The 22,732-nt window shown below is 48.6% G+C and overlaps 2 protein-coding genes across 3 annotated transcripts in view; one reads left to right on the top strand and one right to left on the bottom strand.

Annotated features, from left to right (window-relative positions):
- CYFIP1 (cytoplasmic FMR1 interacting protein 1) overlaps positions 1-22,732 on the top strand; it is a 517,233-nt gene that overhangs the window by 347,619 nt on the left and 146,882 nt on the right. The gene's annotated exons all lie outside the window — the stretch shown is intronic.
- On the bottom strand, positions 13,527-14,965 carry LOC146805584 (uncharacterized). The gene has a single exon (XM_085622864.1). It carries the CDS (start codon positions 14,832-14,834, stop codon positions 13,662-13,664), a length of 1,173 nt encoding a protein of 390 aa, XP_085478990.1. The 5' UTR covers positions 14,835-14,965; the 3' UTR covers positions 13,527-13,661.

The following is a 22,732-nucleotide window of genomic DNA, read 5'->3' on the forward strand; positions in this document are numbered from 1 at the left end:
GCGTTAAAAGCCTTCCTGCCCACCATCAATAAGTGGCTTGTGCAGGTTCTCATGGACATCACCACCTACATTTGGTGTTGCAACAAGCGGTGGGTGGGTCTTCGAGCCTGTGCCAGGAGACTTTGCACCTATGGAATTTGCTGAATAGCCAGAGCATTTCCCTGATGGTACATGACCTGGCAGGCTCTGTAAACGCCAGGGCGGACAAATTAATCTGTTGATGCTTGGCAGATAAGAAATGGCAGTTACTCCCAGATGTGGCACAGGCCATCTTCCAACAATGGGTAAAACCCTGGCTCAATCTTTTCGCCACCACTGAACAGACACAATGTCCATGCTTTTGCACGCTGGAGTTCCCACGAAGACTCCCCTTCGGAGATGCATTTTGCTTGGAGATGAACACCGGATTCCTGTACGCCTTTCCACCACTACCTATCCTGTCCAAAGTTGTAAAGAAGATCAGAAATGACCTTGCCAAAGTCACCTTAGTGGCTCCGGTTTCGGCCAGGAGTGTGTGGTATCCAGAATTTCTTTGCATGAGCATCTGTCCTCCAATCAGGCACTTTAGTAGAATGGTCTGTCACAGCAGCAAGGAGGGTTCTTGCCCCCAGACCTGTGCAACCTGTAGCCTCATGCATGGAAATTCTGCGATAAAAATTAACTCCTTTGTGTTTCCTCCTGAAGCTGCTGCAGCCAGACACCCTTCCTTGAAATCTGTGTATGCTGGACGCAGTGCTTGGTGGTATCTGCCATATGGACATGTTGCAGGCCAAACTTTCAGATTTATTATTATTTGTTTTGTCTAAGGCCCAGCATGAACTTGCTGTGTGCACTGTTAAAAGTTATTAGTCGTCCCTTTCAGCCTTTTTACCTTTGTCAGTCCAGCCATCCTTGTTCAAATCACCGGGTTTGATGCGTTTCCCTAATGGTTTGGAACAAATGTTTCCGCCTAAGCTCTTTGTTGGGCTTAAATCTGGGTCTCACTGTTCTCTCATGAACCAGTTCACAGTTGCCTATTGATTTCCATTGTGCCTCCTCACCTTAAAAAGGTCTTTCTGGTTGTGCTAACATCCGAATGCCAGGTGAGTGATCTCAGACCTTCTCGGTCCAGCCTCCTTATATCACCTTTTTCCCAAACAAACTGGTATTAACGGCTCAAGCAGCATTCCTACCGAAGGTGGAAAAGCCTTTTCACATTGAACAAACCATCCTTGTCCCTTGAAATAGAATGAGACTTCAGTGCTTGGACCCCAAAAGTGCACTAAGGTTTTACATTGATCGTACCAGGGAACATCACGTGGATGATCAGTCTTTGTTGGGTTCTCTGGTGTGTAGAAGGGTAAGCTGGTGCAGAAACTGATCATCTCATGATGGCTAGTCCTCTATATTGAGATCTGCTAAGCATTGGCTACGAAGCAGCCTCCAGAATGTCTGAGTACTCATTCCAACTGGGCCAAGGCTTTTACCATTGAGTTGGCGCCTATACTGGGTATCTGTCAGGAATCTATATTGGAGTTAATGCACAGGTTCACTAAGCACTACTGCTGTAACAGTCAGGTCCGCCAAGATGGGCATTTTGCAGCACTTTTTATAATCGGAGCCATTCCAGAGACCCACCATCTTGGGGGGGTACTTCTTTGGTTTCTGTTGACAAGGTGAGGCATCCGTATTCAGAAGTATTCATCAGAAGAACAGGTTACTTACTTTCAGTAATGGTTTTTTTGGCGGATGCTCTATATAACCGCAGATTCCTCATCATCTTTTTACCTGCCCATTTTGTGGAATGGCCTCTTACCATCTAAAAGGTTCCACCTTTAGGAATCGGCACACTGGGTCCTTCAATTTGCAATGGGTTTGGCATATATGGGCGCAGACAGGCTTATGAAAAGAAACTGACATCATGGCGCACATGGGTGGCGCTTATATGGATCCCTGCTCGTCACTTCCAGAGCAGAATGGAATCACACTTTGCCACCTACCAACCTGCAGGAGCACTTCTTTTTGAGTTTTCCAGATCTTGTGCCTAGGGATATTCACAAGGTGAACAATTTTCACTTGAAAGAACATTCCTCACTACACCAGGAAAATAGGGATCCAGTGCCTCAGTACCATTAGTGAATCCGCTCCTCTGTAACCGCTTGACATGGGAGTAAAAGACGTCTTCACGTCGATCCACATCGATCCACTAGCAAAAGTGGAATATATTTAGCCTTGTAATAGATATGATGTTTGGGAAAGGTGTAGAGGTGACGGTTTTGCAGGCTTAGTTGTAAGTGCAAGCGACCAAAGCTGTTAGTGCTTAGTGTCCCTGCATTGTGCAGGGGGATTGGATGAAGCTTTAAACTGTCAGAGAAGATTTTGGAGGTTGAGAATGGAAAATTGATGATAACATTTTTAGATCTACGTCTGTTCTGTTGGGTAATCTACCAGAGCATCTGTTTCATACTGTTTACGTGAAGTCATGAAGCCCACCATCACAGACGTTTCATACAGAAACAAAACCCTCTTCAACGTATTAGAATACTGAAACAACCCCTTCCCAGATTTTGCTTGATCCACTCATACCCCATCTCAAAATGGAATGCCATCAACACATTTTTCATCAAGCAACTCTGTAATTTCAGACAACACACTGAGAGCAGCAAAGCAACAACAGTTGTGCCTCCTGTCCCACAACATATAATACCTACCTCCTTGATTGGACAGTACAGAAGGGATACTCTCATTATGTCTCATTTGTATTCACAGTAGGCATCTTCTTGGACACAGTCAAAAAATGACAGTTCATTTCACTGCTAAAGAAAACCAAGCTGGGCCCTGTTGACTTCTGTGACTCCCAGCCCACAACCAGTTCCTTTTCTTTTACATCAAAAGCCTTTTACACAGCTATCAGTTGGGCTTCATACCAGTCTACAATACCCAAAAGACTACCATCCAAGTTGTAGACGAGCCTCACCTGTTTGCATTTAAGGAGATTGCGGCCTCCATGCCCTACCTAATCTCTCTTCAGCCTTTGAGACTATTTACCCGCAATATCTCTTCAATTTATTTTTTAGATGTGCTGGTTTCAGTGTGAACGTATTTGATGTACATTTTGCCTCTCTGATTGATCCTATTGGATACCAGTATCATGCTGAGTTCTACAGCAATCCGTCATCTCCCTGAGATGCACAACATGTATATGTTGTTGCTCAAAGTTCTCACTCCCCATTGAATACAACATTGTGCCATTTAAACACAGCTATACCTAAATTGTTTAACAGGCAATGATGTTGACTACCTCAAAAACCTCCTGTCTGCACAGAATATCTTAAGGATCCTACTCAGGCGAAAAGACACCAGTCGTGGCAGATAACGGCCTCTGCCGACAACCCCCGCCAGCACAATGGTAACAATACTCACTGAAACCTCACTCAAAATACTCGCGTGGAACGTCAGTGGGCTCGGAGTTAAGCTAAATTCACAGTACCTCAAGCGACAAGCACCAGATATAGTTGTATTGCAGGAAACCCACCTTGTGAGCAACAACTGCAAAGCACTGAATAGATGGGGGTACACACCAGCAGTACATGCCGGCTTTACCTCTGGCTCCAGAGGAACTGGCATATTAACCCGCAAGACCCTTGCACTAACTTCACAACGAATATGGGCCGACCCACTGGGCAGATTCGGTGTGCTAGAAGCGGTCTGGGAAGTGAAGCCAATCAATGTCATATCAGCATATTCCCCCACCCCACCCAACACAGACCAGCCATAGCACTAAACCCATGGCTCCTCAAAATCCAGAGTATAAAGGAAAACCTGATACAGCAAGGAGACCACTATTTCAAAGAAAACACGGGCTCGGTAGAATCAGCACAAACGCTATGGGAGGCCTTCAAAACAGTGATAAAAACAACGAGGAGCCAAGATGGCGGACGGACAGGACGTCTGAGCTCCCGGCTCCGCAGCCCGTCTGCTGTTTGCATGATATCCTGATCTTTAATCCTGCCTACGGCGCGAGCAATTGTCACCACGGATGCGCTGATACTTTCCGCATTCCTCCGATGTTCCCGCCGGCTTTTTTGGTCGAGGAATCATAGAGTTTGCCGACTTTGGACTTTGCCCACGCAATCTGGCCCGACCACCGCCACCGGACACCGCTTATCACGTACGGTGAGACGACCTGGGGCTGGACCGGCGACTGGGGAAATGTGACTGGACGTGGAGTGGGCGGCCCGGCGGAGCCTTCTTCGCGACGGAGAGAATTCCGGTACGATTGGGTCCTGGCCGGTGTATTTTCCTTTGTCCTCCCGCCAGCGGTCAGAGCGGTGTCCGTTCGAGGGCGCCCACCACCCGCATTGCAACACAGCCTAGGGCTCTCCCATCGTGGGAGCCCCGTCTAGCAAGCAGTAACCCCTCTTGCCGTAACTACTGTCCCTCCATCCCGTGGTGTCGCCCTCACCCCTCCGAGGTGGGCTACCGGCAAAACTGGTACCGGTGCCGGTCTACCTCGCCGGATAGGCGGAAGCCGCCATATCCCTGACGCAAGCTTCCCTGCCTACTGTCGAGCTGGAGGGTGTCCCGGTGGCGCCTCTACATACTGTCGGCATGCTGAAGCAGGGGGCAGACCTAACCTATGGTGATATCCTTCTAGCCCTGGGGGACTTGCGGGCGACATGGTGCCAACGCACTCGAGAACTGGAGCGGAAGTTCGATACCGCTATGCCACCCAGGGAGCTGCAGCGGTTGTCTGACCCCCCAAGGCCTCTCATTCCCTTCGAGGCGGATACAAATTGGCGACAGGGGGATACTGTGGAACGTCCTCTCCCTGGTAACAGTGTCGAGGGTTCTTTTAAGGACAAAGTTGCAGATACAAAGCTCCCTTCCACTTTCCAAGCCGAGACTCTGCCTCTGCAAGTGTTGCCATGTCTGCCTCAACATCGCCGGAGTGTGAGCCGTTCTGTGGGGAAAACTGTGTTTGTCACTATCGATGTGGTGATGGTCTCTGACTGGGAACTCTCGCTTCTTCCCCCTCTGTGTCATCGTTGCCGGGAGCGGCCATCTTGCTCCTTTGTTCTGCCTGAGGTACACTCCCAGCGGCGGCCATGTTTGGTGGGGTCTCCGCGTTCAGGCCAGGGTTGAAGTTGCCACCCTTGATGATCCTGCCTGACCGCCTGGCATGACCCGGACTAGAATATCTGTTTATGTATCGGTTGTGCCGCATGTGTGTAATTTGCTATTGTTTCTTGCGGGGGTGGATCTGTGGGGCCGCTTAGGATCGGGCCGGGTCTGGGCGATTCCCTTTAGTTTACTGTACGTATTGGCGGGCGGGGACTAGGACGGGACTGCTAATTGTTTGCTTTACTCACACATTTGGAATGGAGTCTCCCCACCTGCCGTCTTGCTTGCTATTTCAGTAGTGCTGACGATATACAGGGTGGGGGACGCTTAAGGGGCTGTGGTGACCGGGAGTATGTGAAAATTCCTCCTCCTGCTTTCTCTGGGAGTCGGCGGCTGGGAGGTTCTTTCCCACTCTCCAGACTCCCTTTCCTACTTGGGGTTCATCTGGGGCGACAGGCATGCCTATTGGGGGGGGGTGGGCCGTGGCCTTCCGCTGGTATGCAGGGTGGGGGGACGGGATGTGTTCTATGTCTTCTTTGTCTCTATGGCCCTCTTTCTCTTCTGATCTCTCTGCCTCTTTGGTTTCTTTCTTTTTTTTTTATGTTTCTTTGTTTCTTCGGAGTCGGGGCTCAGTGTTAGTAGGGAGTTTCTTGAGTTCTATCATTCTGTGATATAGTGTATGCTCTTAGTTCCTGGATGGTGGCCACCTGCTCTCTTACTAATGCCTTCCTATATAACGCCACCTTCTGGGTGCTCCTTGAACAGTGATGTCTCTCCTGGTCAGTGATTAGCTTCGACTCCTTTCGATGTTCACTACATCGTACTCGACTACACCATAAAATTAAACCTTTTCTTATCCTGACATTATTGTTCTATGTTTACGAATGTCATTGCAGCCGGCCCCGAGGGGTTGTAGGCAGACGCTGTGTATTTTGCATCTACCGAAATAAAGGTTTTAAAAAAAAAAAAAAAAAAAAAAAAAAAACAGTGATAAAAGGCCAAGCATTAGCACTCAAGGTGGGGCACAATTGTGAGTGTAGGGGAAAGATCGAACGGCTTGAACACAAGCTCCAAAAAATGAAGAGTAATATATGCAGATACCCAACGAAGCCAACAAACACAAGCTAACTATAAAAAAAGCTTGAGTGCAAAGCATTAGTGACGGAGATAGCCAAAGCTAAATACACGTACACGGCAGTCCAACATAAACTATACGACCTAGGAGACCGAGCCGGCAAACTTCTAGCTTGCCTCGAAAAACGGGAGCAAGAGGTGCGATGGGTTCCCCTGCTACAAATAAATGGTACTGACATTATTAGAGACCCACAAGAGATCACAGAGGCATTTGCCGATCACTTAGAAAGGCTGTATACTCCAGCCGTTGACACCACATCAGAGGACTCACTTCAACTACTCCCTTACTGACCTTGCCCCCTGATCGAGACTTGCTTGAAGGAGATCCTACTGAGGAGGAAATCCGTTCAGCAATCTGCAGTATACAGTATTGGAAGGCAATGGGACCCAACAGTCTTCCAATTGAATTCCTTAAAATCACAGCATCTCAGATCGCACCATACTTACAAGACATGTTCCTCTAAAGTAATGAGAAAGGGGCTCTACCTGAAGACCAAAGGTTTGCCTCCATAGTAGTTATACAGGATCGATCGATCTCATTAATAAATGTCGGGTCCAAAATCCTTGCTAAAATATTAGCCTCCCGACTTGCCCCCATCATCACCAAAATAGTACACCCGGATCAATCAGGCTTTATGCCCGGCCGCAAAATGGCTTTAAATATTAGTCGTCTACATAACGTCCTGGGTAGGAAAGACACAATAGCGGAAGATGCAGTAATACTCTCATTAGATGCCAAAATAGCATTTGATACAATCGAATGGCCATACCTCTTTGAGGTCCTGCATCGAATTGGCTTTGTGACGAAATTTCTTGGGTGGGTGAAGCTCCTCTATACAGACCTTAAAGGCGAAGTTAGAGTAAACAACTGCACATCCCGGACGTTCCCAGTGAAGAGGGGTACAAGACAGGGATGCTCCCTATCACCACTCATCTTTTCCCTGATGCTTTAACCTCTCACAACCTGGGTCACAGGTGACAGATTACTAAAAGGACTAAAATGGGCTAGGGACAAGAGGATAGAATATCCCTACATGCTGATGACATATTTCTATATCTCGCATCACAGGCAAAATCAATCAACATAATTCTTCACATTTTCGCAAATTTCGGTAAATACTTGGGCTACACTATTAACTGGCCCAAGTGATTCATTTACACACTCCGTCGACCGAACACTAAGTTGCCAGCAGACTTGGGGGTCTGGATGGATGCTAATTCAACTTCCAGACTCAAACTAAAAAGGTGGCGGAAACCTGCTTTGGATTGTTGCAAGGACAAACCCATCTTGAGCTTCTTTGATGCCCCTACCAGGCAGATCATCATCCAGGCCCTGATTATGTCAAGACTTGACTACGCCAGTTCACTGTATCTGGGTGCGAACAAGTCAGCAATACAGAGGCTACAGAAAGTCCAGAATGCAGCCGCAAGATCTCTCCTCGGTCTGCGAGAGCCTGCTCAGTGACTAGCGCCATTCGCCGTCTCCACGGGCTGCCTGTGGCTAGGCAAATTGAGTTTAAGGCCCTCTGTATAGCCTTTAAAGTCCTGAAACTTGCATCTCCGAATATCTTGACCGACTTGCTTCTACCCTATGTTCCCTCTCGACCGCTTCGCTCCATGGGACAACACCTGGTGGTGGTCCCACGAGTCAGGAGGGTTCGGAACAGAGCAGCCATCCTTTGGAACTCGTTGCCGGCCCTCATTCGGGGGCTTAATAATTACCTCGAATTCAGGAAAGCCATAAAAACCTTTCTCTTCCCCTCTCCGTAGGTCTCCCTGGACCCTTACCGATCCTTGTCACCTCATTGCTGTTCAGCGCCAGGACGCCCCTTTGCTGGGGCAGCTGCTGCATTTATAAAACCCACTAACATAACTGTGCAGCCACAACTGCAGTTGAGAGTTTCCGTTATCTTTGGATATATATAACCCCAGACTCAGATCTCTTCTATTCTGAAAATCTCACAACTCCCCAACATAGATTGTAGAACGATGTGCGACACTGGAGAAAACTGCGTCTGACACTACTGGGACACACAGCGCTGTTCAAAATGCTGGCTTTGCTGCGATTTCTATATATCCTACAGAACAGCCCATATAAAGTTCCTGAAAGCTACTTCAAAAGCATAGACAGCGAAATTAGAATATTGCTTTGAGACGACAAAACGCCACGTATTGCAACACATAAATTAATCAGGAGTTGGTATGATGGTGGGATAGCACTTGCCAACCTAAGACCCTACTGCTGGGCGTCCCAACTGGTGGTTATCCATCACTGGGTGTTAAATTCCCAGACAGAACCCACATATCAGATGGATAGATTCCAAATGGGGAAGGAAGGATACAACGGGGCCCTATACTCAAAACCTAAAAAAAGGCAGATACACTGGCCCCACGACCCTTACCATTGACATCTGGTACCACGCAAACAAAGCACTAGGTTGGCAAGGAACAATAACCCAAGTTACGCCATTGTGGTCAGCCCAACATCTGGGCACACTGGCCACACAGCCATTTGACAAATGGGACACCATCGGCATCTCCACTGTAGGTGACCCATGGAAAAGGGGGGAAATTCTCCCTTTCTGTGAGCTACAAAAAGAATACGACCTGAACCCACGGAACGTGTTTCGTTATATACAAATCCATAAATGCCCTTACCACAACCATCCCCATGCAAGGTGAGGTGCCGGAGGCGTCCCCACTAGAAGACAGGCTACTATCTGAACCTACGAGTTAAAAAGCCATATCAATGACTTACCAAAACTTTGTAATAATCAACCTGATCCACTTTACGTCTCCATGAAAAATGGCAAGAGGAGCTTGGACCACTTGAGGACGACAAGTGGCAAATCGCGTTAATGTCCCCTCGTGAGGCAGCTATCCCACTTAGATTCCGTCTCATCTAGATCAAAATTCTATACACAACATACTTAACCGGGGCCACTCTTGCTAAAATAGGGAGTAGGGAAAACCCACATTGCCTCAGATACTGCATGTAAGAGGCAACATTTTACCACGTGTTATGGAGTTGCCCCAACAGAACACTACTTTGGGGGAAATCCACAAGACATTTACGAAGTGCAATTGGGAAAGACATCCAATTAACACCTAAACTGGGACTCCTCAATGTATGGGATGCCACAGATCTCACCACAGTAGAGCAACAGTGGGTCACATTTGGATTCACACTGGTTAAACGTAATAACGCTATGTGATGGGGGGTCGGCGACGCACCGACATCGAAAAGATAGACAAACGGCATGGACACATGTATGATTGCCGAAAAGCAGGTTTTTAAAAACCGAGGCTGTCCCAAAAAATGGAACAAAAAGTGAGGTAAATGGAATCTATATAGAGGGGAGATCTGTATCTCCCCATCAACCGAACTGGCGGGGGAGGGCAGGGATGGGGGCTGATAGGCCCGAGACTCTGTACTCCAAGAACACCGTAGCCATGGTGTCTTTAGCGAGATGTGTACCAAATGTTATATCCATAACAAATTGTTATTATGACCTGTACTGTTTCCCATTGAAAAAAAAAAAAAAGAATAACTACTGTCCATCTTCCAAGTATAAATGTCAGTGAAGATGGTATGCATCCACATCATCAATGGCACCCACACTAGTCCAGGTCCAAACTTGGTCTCCAACATGAAACTGGTTGAATAGATACAAGAACTCACCACAAATGCAAAAGCACCCCGCCTCACCATTGACTCATGCCTCGCCTTCAAAAATCATGCTTCCAAATAATCCTGTTAGCTTGGTATCAATTCACCCCTAACAACGTCAAGCCATGCCCCCAAAAACACACTTGATAGGTACTACCAAGTGCTTGTTTTTCACCTATCCTGGAGATGAAAACAACCTTTCCCTTGGCATCCAGACTGCATTCTCGCCCCAGTGAAGACTGAGCATCCATTCTACAGATCTTCATGTTGTATCAGAGGAATGACCACCTCTCGCACCCTGGACTTATACTTGCTAGCCTTTTGAGCCGGCATCACTCAAAAGACCAACTGCATCACGCATATAACCCAAATGAAAAATGTACTCCGCCATCCCTGCTCTTCACGTGGTTGAGAAAGTCAAATTAAAAGGGCATTCATTGCAAGAGAAGGTTGGAGGGGGTGGCGTTGTCAACTACAAGTGGAAAAGTACAAAATGGAGAAATCCTGGAAGCATATCTTTTTAATCTGTTACCTAGAATTTGTAACAGCATCATTCTGTGACATCCCATTGCACTTGCAGGGTAGTAAAGAGCCAAGGTTCTGTGACTTCAACTTGCAGCTCATCTGTCACCGATCACTGATGTGCCGGCATCCACCATGCTCTTCACAAAAGAGACGCACCATCCTTCTCCTTTATTGTTATATAAACTCTTGAATTGTCCACTTTCTCACTTAATGTAAAGCTCACCATTCATCCACAGCTAAGGTTTCCCTATGTAGTTACTAACACATACATAGATACCCTGTCCCATCCTACGTTTTCCATTTGTAGGAAACAATTGTTAATGCCAATGATATCAGCACTTTATCAAATAGAGTGTAACGCCACTTGTTGTTCATTGTAATATATACACTTTAATTTGAAAAGATATAGAACAGTACATATTTTGGATCTCCAACTAGACATCAGTCAATTGGAAAAAACATTCTTGAACCTTTTGGTTTTCATCAGTTTTAGAAATATTGTTAACCATTTAAACATTGGAAAGCTAAATTACAGAGGTCTTTGTTTGGTTCAGGTAATTAAATGATATGAAGTATGCCTCCACCTCTCTCCTTTGCAACCACCTTTGACCTTTTCCCCTCCTAATAGTAGGGTCCTAACAATCCTAAGCACCATTGGTACTAAGTAATGGCCTTGGGCCTGCTACAGTAGGACCGCTATTACCATTATGTAGATGACTCTCCAATAGGACCATTCTCCAGCGACTTAGTTGTAAACACTATGGCCCTTCTGCTTTACAATCATGGGTTCTCCTGTGTGTAATACCCAAACCATTTCTGATACTATCCAGTAGGCTGAAGCCTGGTGGCACCATCGAGGTTTCATGGCTGGTAAAGGCATCCCTCTCTTTTTCTCCTAGAGAATGTCTCTTTCTGGAGTACAACGTAATAGTCTGGTGCTTCCAAAGGCTTCTTTGACTGCAGGTGTTCTCTGTGGTGTTTGCTCTTCACACATAGCTACACCCATTAGATATCTGTTACTTCACCCGACAGAGCTGTGGGGGCGGCTTTTTGGCAGGCATTCAAAGTCCTTCTTAGCCGCCCATTATTTCTTTCCACATTTAGGTGGTGAGCCAATGGACCAACCTAGCTTAAAAGTGGGGTAACCCTTTCACCTAACCCACCCACCTACACTGGCCACACCACATTGCAGACACCTCTGACTCCTCGCAGTATGACTGGGCACAACATTACCAAAATGGATACTGCTTCTAAGTTCAATTTGTTCTGCCACATAAACAAGTTGGAGTCCTAAGCAATCTTTCTAGCTTTGCAAACCTTTGTGCTCCGAGCCTAGGTAGTAAACTGGTACAATACTACTGCCCTGTGTCATATCTTGAAGAGAGGAACGTGTTCCCCCCAGAGATCAGACATACTGGCTAATAGTAGACCTGAGAGAATATGGAATGGACATCTCTCATTGTGGTCTCTCCCCGATCAATGGTTTTGTAACTATAAGAAGGCAACTTGAGCTGAAATACCTTTGTTCAAGGGTTGGGGGCTAGAGATAGATGTCTTAGCAATGATTCTAAGCAAGAAATTGAGGGATTTCACTGCTTGAAGAGCAGGTATATGAGGTCCCAAGCAGACAGACTTTTGCTGGATCATTTGGAGAAGTTTCTCCTCTGCTATAGAGACCTACAGAATATCAAGGACTGCTCTTTGGCGGTTTCATCCTGGTGTGAAGCCGCGTCTGGTACTTGATTTTCCTTGCGGAAAACAAAAAAGTGATGTATGAATTGCTTGAATTAATCTCAGCCAGTGGTAATTCCTTTGAGTTAATTTTTGGTCTATCTGTTTTTTCTCGCTGCTACAACAGACAGTGATCCATCATGTCTAAATCAAACTTAGCCCAGCCTAAATATCGACAGCCTAACTAAAAATGCTAGGCTTTATCCCCTTTATTTGGGAATAGAAGCAACCTCTGGCATGAATAGGACCTGTCTGGTCTCATACGTGAGGTGTATCGAGGATCTGTGGCACAGAGGGCTCTGGGGGTCATGTCTATGCATACCTGTTACACTAAGGCTGCCTCACTGAGAAAAACAAAAATGTTATGGATGGAATTCACATCAAACTTTGAGAATTACTCCGGCTGCATAGTGAGGGTATGCTCAGACGTGTATCCTGTGATCGATGTGCCATATTGACTGAATATGTACCTCTGATGAAGCATTACAAGGCCAAGACTGACCTGAAATTGCTTGTATTCCACTTGAGAAGAGTTTTGTTTAACAGTGTGGGCTTTTACCGTTCCTCTAAGAGCAGAACTAAGACCGATTGGCCTATAGGTGGTTCCCTTGTTTAATGAGACAGAGGAGATAAATAACAACGGCATGGATAGCTTCAAGAGCAATTACCAGTGATCCAGGACATTGACCAGTCAACCAGGACGCAGTCTCGCTGCAACCACCTCACAAGGCTAGGGCTACCTTCTGTCTTTTACCAAAGCAGGAGTTATTGCTGTTATTTGTGGTCTCTCCAGAAACCACTGTTAACTATTCATCTCTAACTGCTACGAACTGGAAGGGAAATCTCTTCCTTTGCACTCTACCTGAGCACATTTTACCAGAGCCATTACTGCACCTGTGGCATTCTCCAAGCACATTAATGTCAGAAATGTGCTGGAGAGTTACATAGGTCAACTGAATTTCATTCTGCAAGTGCTTCACTCTTGATGTTGCCTTCCTGAGACAATGGATAAAAGAGGGAATTGACAAAGGTACAACTCTGTGCTGGGGAATGGCACATTGCTAAATATTCACCACACCTCTTGTGTTGTACCTGCTACACTTAAATTAAAACAACATGTCCTGGACCTCAAACCTGGTGGATGTACGTCCCCAGGTAGTGAGGCCACCTTCAGATACCGTTTAAAAGGGGCGCTGGATAGTTCCCATCAATATTATCAGCACTTGCCTGGGAATATTTCTTACAGAGGGTTGAATTAACATTTAACTGTTTTAGCGTTCTAATTCCCGCAACAATTAGATAACACAATGTGTTTTGTACAAGTAGACTAGATATTGCTTCAACTTGACAGCCTAAATGTAAAGTATGTTGTTAAAGGAAATTGATGGAAAAAATAGCATGGAACCATATGTAACTAAAAAAGCGACCATAGTTAACTCGGCTGTACTCGTGATGCTCAGTATGGTGAAGTGTTTTGCTCTCATTCTTAACATGTTTCTTAAAGCTCCGATACTACCTCCTCTGTTGTTGGCACTCGTTCTTGATTATCGGAATTCAATGTGACATACACTACATCAGTCAGAGTGTTTTCAGTCATGGCAAACTGGGTAGGTTCGACGTTGTACTCTTCGTTGTTCAGGACTGGTTGGTTGTGATTGTCTCTGCTGTACGAGGTGTCCTCATGGTTGTAGCTGTCTCTGCTGTGTGAGGTGTCATGGTTGCGGTTGTCTCTGCTGTATGAGGTGTCCTCATAATTGCGGTTGTCTCTGCTCTGTGATGTGTCCTCAGGGTTGAGGTTGTCTCTGCTGTATGAGGTATCCTCATGGTTGCAGTTGTCTCTGCTCTGTGAGGTGTCCTCAGGGTTGCGGTTGTCTCTGCTGTATGAGGTGTCCTCATGGTTGCGGTTGTCTCTGCTCTGTGAGGTGTCCTCAGGGTTGCGGTTGTCTCTGCAGTGTGAGGCGGCCTCATGGTTGCGGTTGTCTCTGCTGTGTGAGGCGGCCTCATGGTTGCGGTTGTCTCTGCTGTGTGAGGCGGCCTCATGGTTGCGGTTGTCTATGCTGTGTGAGGCGTCCTCATGGTTGCAGTTGTGGTTGTCTCTGCTGTGTGTGCCGTCCTCATGGTTGCGGTTGTCTCTGCTGTGTGAGGCGTCCTCATGGTTGCGGTTGTCTCTGCTGTGTGAGGTGTTCTCAGTGCTTTTCATCCACATTTCTTTGTCCTGTTCTGAACTTGCATTTGGTTCCTCAGAGTTCCGTCGCCGTTTTCTCCACCATAGATGCAGGCAGCCATACACGACAATGCAGGCAATGAGCAGAATTAGGATGCTGCTGGTGAGCCAGATACCCAACGCCAGCTCTTTCTTTTTGCTGTTGGCCGATGCTGGGTCATGCGGCAACGTGTCGAAAACCTGGCACTGGTTACTGGTGGGATTTTGCGACTGGCAGGTGACACACATTATGTACGTAGTGAGTGGAGTCAGGTTCTCTATGGTGAATGAAGTCCGCCTTCCAGGGACTCTCTCCTCCTTCTGAAAGTCCTTCCTTGAGTGTGCAGATAGCATGCTGTTCCAGTTTGAACGGTACATTAAGCTGTAGAAGCTGTCTGAACAGCCGTATATTATTGGCCATATTACCAATGCCGTGCTGTCAGTTATATTTTGTACTGTTATCCCCATAGCAGCTCCGCCCTGGTTTTTTCTTGGTCCACTTTGAGAGTATCTCAAGTTATCAGAAAGCTCTTTTGAGTGATCGGAGTGGCAGCATTGAGCTGTCTAATGTCTTTTATTGCAGAGTAAGGCTGCAGATCTTTAATGTTTTGCTGTGGAATGAAAAGAAGTGGTTTGGTAAGCGAGACATTTTTAGCTTTATTGCATGCATACAAGAAAGACATTCTTCAATGGTTAGTATATATTGACATTTTTAACCATTGTTAAAAGAAATGGCACAGATGCATAGACTTTGGTAGCCTGCCTAGTCTGAGCATTTCCTTGGTTTATTTAAATAAAGCAGCCTGTCCCTGAGCAATTGCTTTACCATTGCTTTAGTTAGACCGTTCTTAATTTCTAGCTTTACCAATGTCTGTTAGATCTTTACCAATCTCTTGAGCTACAAATGCCTTGATCAGACCTTTCTTGATCTGTGCCTTTACCAATAGTTCTGCATATTTCTGTGGATCTTCTGACTGTCCAGTGCTTTTTATAGAACTGTTGCAATTTTCGCTCTTTGTACCTCCCACTAGAAGGCAGTTATTGCATCTCACACTTGTTCTGTGGAGAAGTATTAAGTGTCCTACCTGTACTCTTTACCCCATCCAATTGTTCTTTGGTGACCCCTTGCCGTAAACTACTGGGTGAAATTGTGTACATTTTTAATTGACAAATTTTGTGGAATTCCATGAAAATTCAGCAAAATGATGCTTTTGTTGTAAATTTTGATTTGCTGGTATCTCGCAAAGCTTTATTTGAGCGCCCCCTCGCATAAAAAAGTACCACAAGATATTTGCAGGAAACTGGTTTGAGTTATACATGAATATCCTGCAGGTATCCCACAAGATTTTTTAATGTTTGGCTGAAAAAATAGGCAAAATCTCATCATGCATAATTTCAAGAAATTTTACGAATTTCCCAGCGTGATGGTAATTTTTCCAAAACCTAATTTTGACTACAACGCTCCGCTTAATCTGAACAGGACGGCCTGCTCTCCCTACCGCTGTTAACGTTAACTCTCGCGCTTGGTGCGTCATGGTGGACCCACCAGTCAGAAGATTTACAAGAGGGGAGGTGACAATCGAATCTTCTCCTATACTACTGATAATGTGGTAGATATGGCCGGCTCTGGCGCATGATCCCCTGACTTATGGACATTAGGGGAGTTTGGCCCTCTGGATAGATTTCATTTCAGATGGGGGTGCAGAGTACTCTTTTTGTTACAGGGGGATGGAAGTGACCAGAGATGAGGGGCAGTTTTTTTTTTTTTTTTATAGTATCCATAAATGTTTTCCTTTATTATTCGTTGCCAAGATGGGGTCCAGTTAATCGATAATAATTTAAAGAAATATCTGCAATGTTTCAGACATCATTTGAAGAATTGGCATTGTTTAGCCGTCTCATTGTTAGGGCGGGTTACACTTTATAAGATCATGCTTCTTCACAGATTTCCAGATATTTTATATACCACCCCATGGCAGGTACCAGATGCACCATTCAGGGCGATCAAAAGTGAACAGGTAAAGTTAGTTCTGTAGTAGGGGATCTCTGTGTATAGTCATAATCTATGAATAATCCCCGCCCATGTGCGGGGACCCCGGAGCAATCAAAAATCTCTCTTAAGCTGTCCCGCATTTGCGAACCTGCAAAGACACTTAAGAGACAGACAAAATAATACAGCCTAATCACCACAAGGCTGCACTGGCCAGCACTTCCTCTGAAGTGAACACAAAAGCCAAAATAAAGTTGAAATGTCATTTTTATTCACATTTGACATGTTCCTTTATTATCACACACTCCCTTCACCAAAATCCCTTTAAACAATAGAGAGGAAGGGGTGGACAGACAAGCCCTATAGGCTGTCATTATGTGTCTGCTAAAGGGATACCGTGCCTTTAAGAAACTCTCCAGAGACCCCCGGTATCCCAGGATGCACAGCCAACACAAGTTACTTTCAGTTCTTTTTTCCGGCTCCTGCTAGCAGGACCCTGGAGCTTGAGCTCTACCCTTTTGGGTGGTTTAATTGATTAAAATCGGATTTTTTGGATTAAAAGTGGTTTCATTCGACGTCTAAAGCCTTTGTCTACTACTGCCTGCAATCTGGAGCAGTTTTGGCCCACTCTCAGCATGGCTTTATTCGATAAATGCCCTGAGTGTGGGAGGAAGAAGGCTAAGACGGACCCACATGAGGTGTGTATCCTCTGCTTGTCGCCCTCACATGTCCCAGCTGCCTGTGACATCTGCAGCACCTTTTCGAAAAGGACCCTGAGGGACCGGGAGAAGACTCGCCTTCAGGGACAGGAGAAGCAGAGGACCGGTGAGACTTCGGGGCATGGAGGGTCCCATTCCCCCTCCTCCGCCCATGCTTCAGCCCCTGGAGGGACCTCCGGGCAGAAAAAGGGGCAGAAACGACACCTACCGGCTGGTAGGTCGCGTTCGACGTCGAAGGCGACGACGTCGACGGCGAGAGAGAAGGCACCGGTATGTTCGCCGTCGATCCAGGGCTCTGGGTCGCGGCAGCCTCGGCGTTCGACGTCGAGGGAGGGGCCGGCGAGACCCGGGACCGGGTCGCCGTCGCAGGTGTCACGGTCGACGTCGACAACACATCGACGTCGTACCGAGCCCCATGGACTGCACTCGCCGCCGTCTACCCACGGCTCGACGCTGACGGAGTCGACGCCGAGATCCCGGCGCCCGCCGTCGAGGCGGAGGCGGTCGACGCCGAGACGCAGGTCGACGTCGAGACACCAACGATCGACGTCGAGACACCAACGATCGACGTCGAGATACCAACGATCGACGTCGAGACATCAACGATCGACGTCGAGATACCAACGATCGACGTCAAGATCGCAGCAGTCGACGCCGAGGCACCGGCGGTCGACGTCGAGACGCCAGAAGTCGGCGTCGAGGAGACAGTCGACGTCGAGGCAGACACCCCGGCGACGGCGATCAAGGCGGGGCTCGACTCCGAGGAGGCATAGGTCGACGTCGAGGAGACTTGGTTCGACGTCGAGAGGACGATCGACTGCGGGGCGGCACTCGTCGTCGAGGGCGAAGAGACGCCGTTCGAGGTCAAGGTACAGTTCGACGTCCCAGACATCGGGGAATACGTCCTCGGTGATTACGATCTCCAGTCGAGGATCGGGGAGGCGCGGACGTTCGCCTTCGGTGGCTTCCCCGCGGGACAGGCCCGCCAAGAAGAGGAGAGTGCCCGCGAGCCCGGACAATGATGATGGGGGCTCTCCGGCTAGAAGTGATGGGGCTTCAGACCATCTGACCCCGCTGCGTACCCAGCGGCCTCCTTTGCCTCCGGTGCCCGACCTTCCACCGGCGCCTCCACCGGTGCCTGCACTGCCTCCTCCTCCTCAGCCTCCTCCTCTTCCTCCGCCTCCTCTTCCTCTTCCTCCTCCTCCACCTCCTCCGCTGCCTCTGCCCGTGCCTCAGCTGCCTGCCTCACCACCGCAGCCACCGCCTCCTCCCCCGAGGGTCCCTCACCGGCAGAGATCTCGCTCTCGCCCTCGCAGGCGATCACGGAGTAGGCGCAGATCCTCCACTCGCTCTGGACATGGTCGACGGAGGTATCGGTCCCGTTCCAGAGGGTCGAGGGGCACGTACTCTCCGGGGGCTGGCAAGTATTCGCCCTCGCTGTCAGAGACGCCTCCTTCCCGCGTCTCTCCAGTGGATGACATTGCCACGTTCCAGGAGGTGTTGCTGAGAGGGGCTGCGAAGTTGGGGATATCAGTGACTACCCCTATTCCCACTACGTCTGTGATTTTTGAGACTTTGCATAAAGTACATCTGTCGCGCCCCCTCCTCCCGCTGGTCCCAGGACTGGAGGAACCTGCGATGGAGGTGTTCTTAACGCCGGCTGTGGTGAAGCCGGCGCCCTCGAGACTGTCAAAGAAGTACAGGGCCCCTGACTCGGATCCGGCGTTCCTCAGAGTGGACCCCCCACCGGATTCTGTTATCGTGGCGGCGGCTCGTAAGCAACACTCTACGACGCCTTCCTCCACGGCTCCCCCGGATAAGGAGAGTCGCAAGATGGACTCCTTGGGGAGGAGGATGTGCTCCACGTCGGCTACTACAATGAAGGCCGCTAGCGCCTCCGCTCTGTTGGGGCGCTATGACAGGTCTCTTTGGGACTCCCTGCAACAGTTCGCGGCCTCCCTGCCCAGAGACAAGAGGGAGGATTTTCAAGAGGTGCTGAACGAGGGCATGATGGTCTCTAATCAGATCATCAGTGCGGCGGGGGACGTGTCGTTGTTGGCAGCCCATGGGTACTGCCACGGCATACATATGAGGAGGCATTCCTGGCTGCGGCTGACTCCGCTCAAGCCGGAAGCGCAGCAGAAGATCGCCAATCTACCATTCTCTGGCACGACGTTATTCGGGTCGCATGCGGATGACGAGATGGCCCGCATGAAGGCTGAGGCGGAGACTCTGAAGGCGGTGGGGCTGGAGCGGCCTAAGGAGCAGAGGAGGTCCTTCCGTTCCTCGGGCAGGCGCTACACCAAGCAGAGGGGCCAAGGGCGTCAGTCGGGCCCCCAGCAACAGCCCCAGCAGCAGCAGCAGTACCAGAGGCAGCCCTTTCAGAAGCGCCAGAGGGGCAGAGGCCAGCATCAGTCCTCGGCGGGGAACAAAGGCCCGTCCGGGTCGAAGCCCTGAAAAGTTACTTCCCCCTCATCCGTTACCCGCTCCGGTGGGGGGAAGTATTCAACACTACCTGGCAGAGTGGAGGACAATAACACAGGACAAGTGGGTGCTGAATATTGTTTGCAATGGCTACTGTCTTCGTTTCACCAGTTCGCCTCCACAGATTCCACCAGTGCGCTCCCTTTACATGGTGCGGGAGCTCCAGCGGGAGGCGGACGTTCTCTTAAAAAAGAAGGCGATAGAAGCTGTTCCTTTGAGGCAAAAAGGAAAAGGTCTCTACTCACGGTTCTTTCTCGTAAGAAAAAAAGACAAGAACGAGTTCAGGCCTATTCTGGATCTGCGTCAAGCAAACAGGTGGATCCGCCGAGAAAAGTTCCGTATGTTGTCCCTGCATCAGATTTACCCTCAGTTGCATCGAGGAGACTGGCTGTGCGCCATAGATCTGCAGGACGCTTACTTTCATGTGCCGATCGCACCGAAGCATCGCAAATTCCTGAGGTTTCTGGTAGGCAACAACCATTACCAGTATTCCGTACTCCCGTTTGGCCTGAAGTCTGCGCCACGGACGTTCTCCAAGTGCATGGCAGTGGTCGCGGCACACCTGCGGAAGACCAAGGTGTTTGTGTACCCTTACCTGGACGACTGGTTGATCAAAGCGTCCACTTATCAGGAAGCCCAGTGCCATTTCAACAGGACGGCGGCTTTGCTTCACCGTCTGGGGCTGCACATCAACATGACGAAGTCAGTGCCGATCCCTGTGCAGTGTCTCCAGTACTTGGGGGCTTCAGTCAATACCTTGACCGCAAGCGTGTGTCCTTCGGAGGAGAGACGCTTATCGATCCGTGGGAAGGCTCTGCATCTCATCTCAGCCCGCTCTCCTACGGTGAGGACGGTGTCTTCATTACTGGGGTCGATGGCTTCTTGCATCTTCCTCACCCCCAATGCACGTCTGCATATGAGGCCCCTGCAGGAATGTCTGGAGGATCAATGGGACCAGAGGAGGGGGCGTTGGGAGGACAAGATCCAGTTGTCTCAGCACGCTCGGCAGTCTCTGAAATGGTGGTGTTCCCCAGAGAATGTCTGCAAGGGGACCCCTTTTCACAAGGACATTCCGGCCCAGACCATAGTGACCGATGCGTCTCTCCAGGGCTGGGGAGCGCATTCGGGCCCTCTTCAGATTCAGGGGATATGGTCGCAGATGGAGACGACCTACCATATCAACTTTTTGGAACTCAGAGCAGTACACTTGGCCTTGAAGGCGTTCCATCCCTCCTTCAGGACGTCCTCCCTGCTGGTTCAGACGGACAATACTACGACCATGTATTACCTCAACAAGCAGGGGGGCTCCCGGTCACGCACCCTGTCTCGGGAGGCACAGGCGATCTGGAACTGGCTGGTGGCCAGGAATCTGACGATCACGGCGACCCACCTGCCGGGAGTGCAGAATGCCCAAGCAGACGCGCTCAGCAGACTCGTTCAAGAGAACCACGAGTGGGTGCTAAACGACGACGTGCTAAGAGACGTCTTCGCAGAATGGGGCACTCCGGATATAGATCTGTTCGCCACGGCAGAAAACAGCAAATGCCGCGACTTCGCGTCCAGGTACTACCAACCAGGGACGCTGGGGAATGCACTATGGATCAGCTGGTCCAACAGCTTTCTCTACGCCTTTCCACCCATTCCCCTGATTCCGGCGGTGCTGATCAAGCTGTCGCAATCCAGAGCCAGAATGATCCTGATTGCTCCGGAGTGGCCGAGACAATGGTGGTTCACCGACCTTCTTCACCGGTCTGTTCTGCCGCACCGGCGCCTGCCGTGCCGGCCGGACCTCCTCACGAAGTTCGGAGGGCAGATGGTTCACCCCAATCTCTCGTCCTTGAGTTTGGCAGCATGGCTCCTGAGCTAGTGCAGTATGGACACTTGAACCTGCCTCAGGACTGTATGGAGATCTTAAAAGAGGCTAAGAGACCGTCTACGAGGACCTCCTACGCCTATAAGTGGAAGAGATTCTGCTTATGGTGCAAGGCGAAGGACTTTGACCCTACATCCTGTAAAGAAGACGTTATTTTGCCTTATCTGCTGCAGTTAGCTCAGTCTGGGCTTAATTTTCAATCTATTAAGGTTCATCTCGCAGCTCTGACTGCGTATAGGAAGGGCCCTTCTCAAACCTCATTTTTTCAAATCCCTGTGATTAAGGATTTTTTGGAGGGTTTGCGTAAGGTGTTTCCGCCTGTTAGAAGGCCTTCTCCACCTTGGGAATTGAATGTGGTGTTATCTAGATTGATGAGGGAGCCTTTTGAACCTATCCATAAGGCTTCGCTGCAGCATTTGTCTTGGAAGGCGGCCTTCCTTGTAGCCATTACATCGGCCAGGAGGGTGAGTGAGATTCAGGCTCTGTGTTGCCAAGAGCCGTATACTGTTTTCCATGCTTCTAAAGTAGTGATGCGTACCCATCCTAAATTTTTGCCTAAGGTGATATCAGATTTCCATGTGAATCAGATGATAACTTTGCCTACGTTTTTTCAGCATCCTTCCTCTCCGGCGGAGAGGTCTCTGCATTCACTTGATGTGCGTAGGGTGTTGAAATTCTACCTGGATAAGACAAAAGATATCCGCAGGTCGGATCAACTGTTTGTTAATTATGGTTCGGTAAGAACTGGTTTAGCTACCTCAAAGCAGTCCATTTCCAGATGGATTGTTTCCTGTATTCAGCTTTGTTACCAAAAAGCTAATAAAACATTAGGGGGTAAGCCTACAGCACATTCGACTAGAGGAAAGGCGGCTACCACCGCTTTGCTTAGGAATGTTCCCATTGCTGACATTTGTAAGGCTGCCACCTGGAAGTCAGTCCATACGTTTACAAAGCATTACTGCCTGGACTCTGATGCTAGGGCAGATGCGCAGGTTGGACAGGCTTCGCTGAGGAATTTGTTTGCACAGTGATTTGTTGGTGGTTGGTCTTACTCCACCGCTTCTTGTTGGTTGGGATGGGCTTGCCATTCTATTCATAGATTATGACTATACACAGAGATCCCCTACTACAGAAGGAGTAGTTTCTTACCTGTAACTCCAGTTCTGTAGTAGGGGTATCTCTGTTATAGTCATAAGCGACCCTCCCTCCTCCCCGGTGGAGTAACCTGACGGTATCAGGCCTGTTGTTATACACCTTCAAAAAGAACTGAAAGTAACTTGTGTTGGCTGTGCATCCTGGG

The sequence above is a fragment of the Triturus cristatus genome, chromosome 8 (assembly GCF_964204655.1).
Source record: "Triturus cristatus chromosome 8, aTriCri1.1, whole genome shotgun sequence".
Lineage (NCBI taxonomy): Eukaryota > Metazoa > Chordata > Amphibia > Caudata > Salamandridae > Triturus > Triturus cristatus.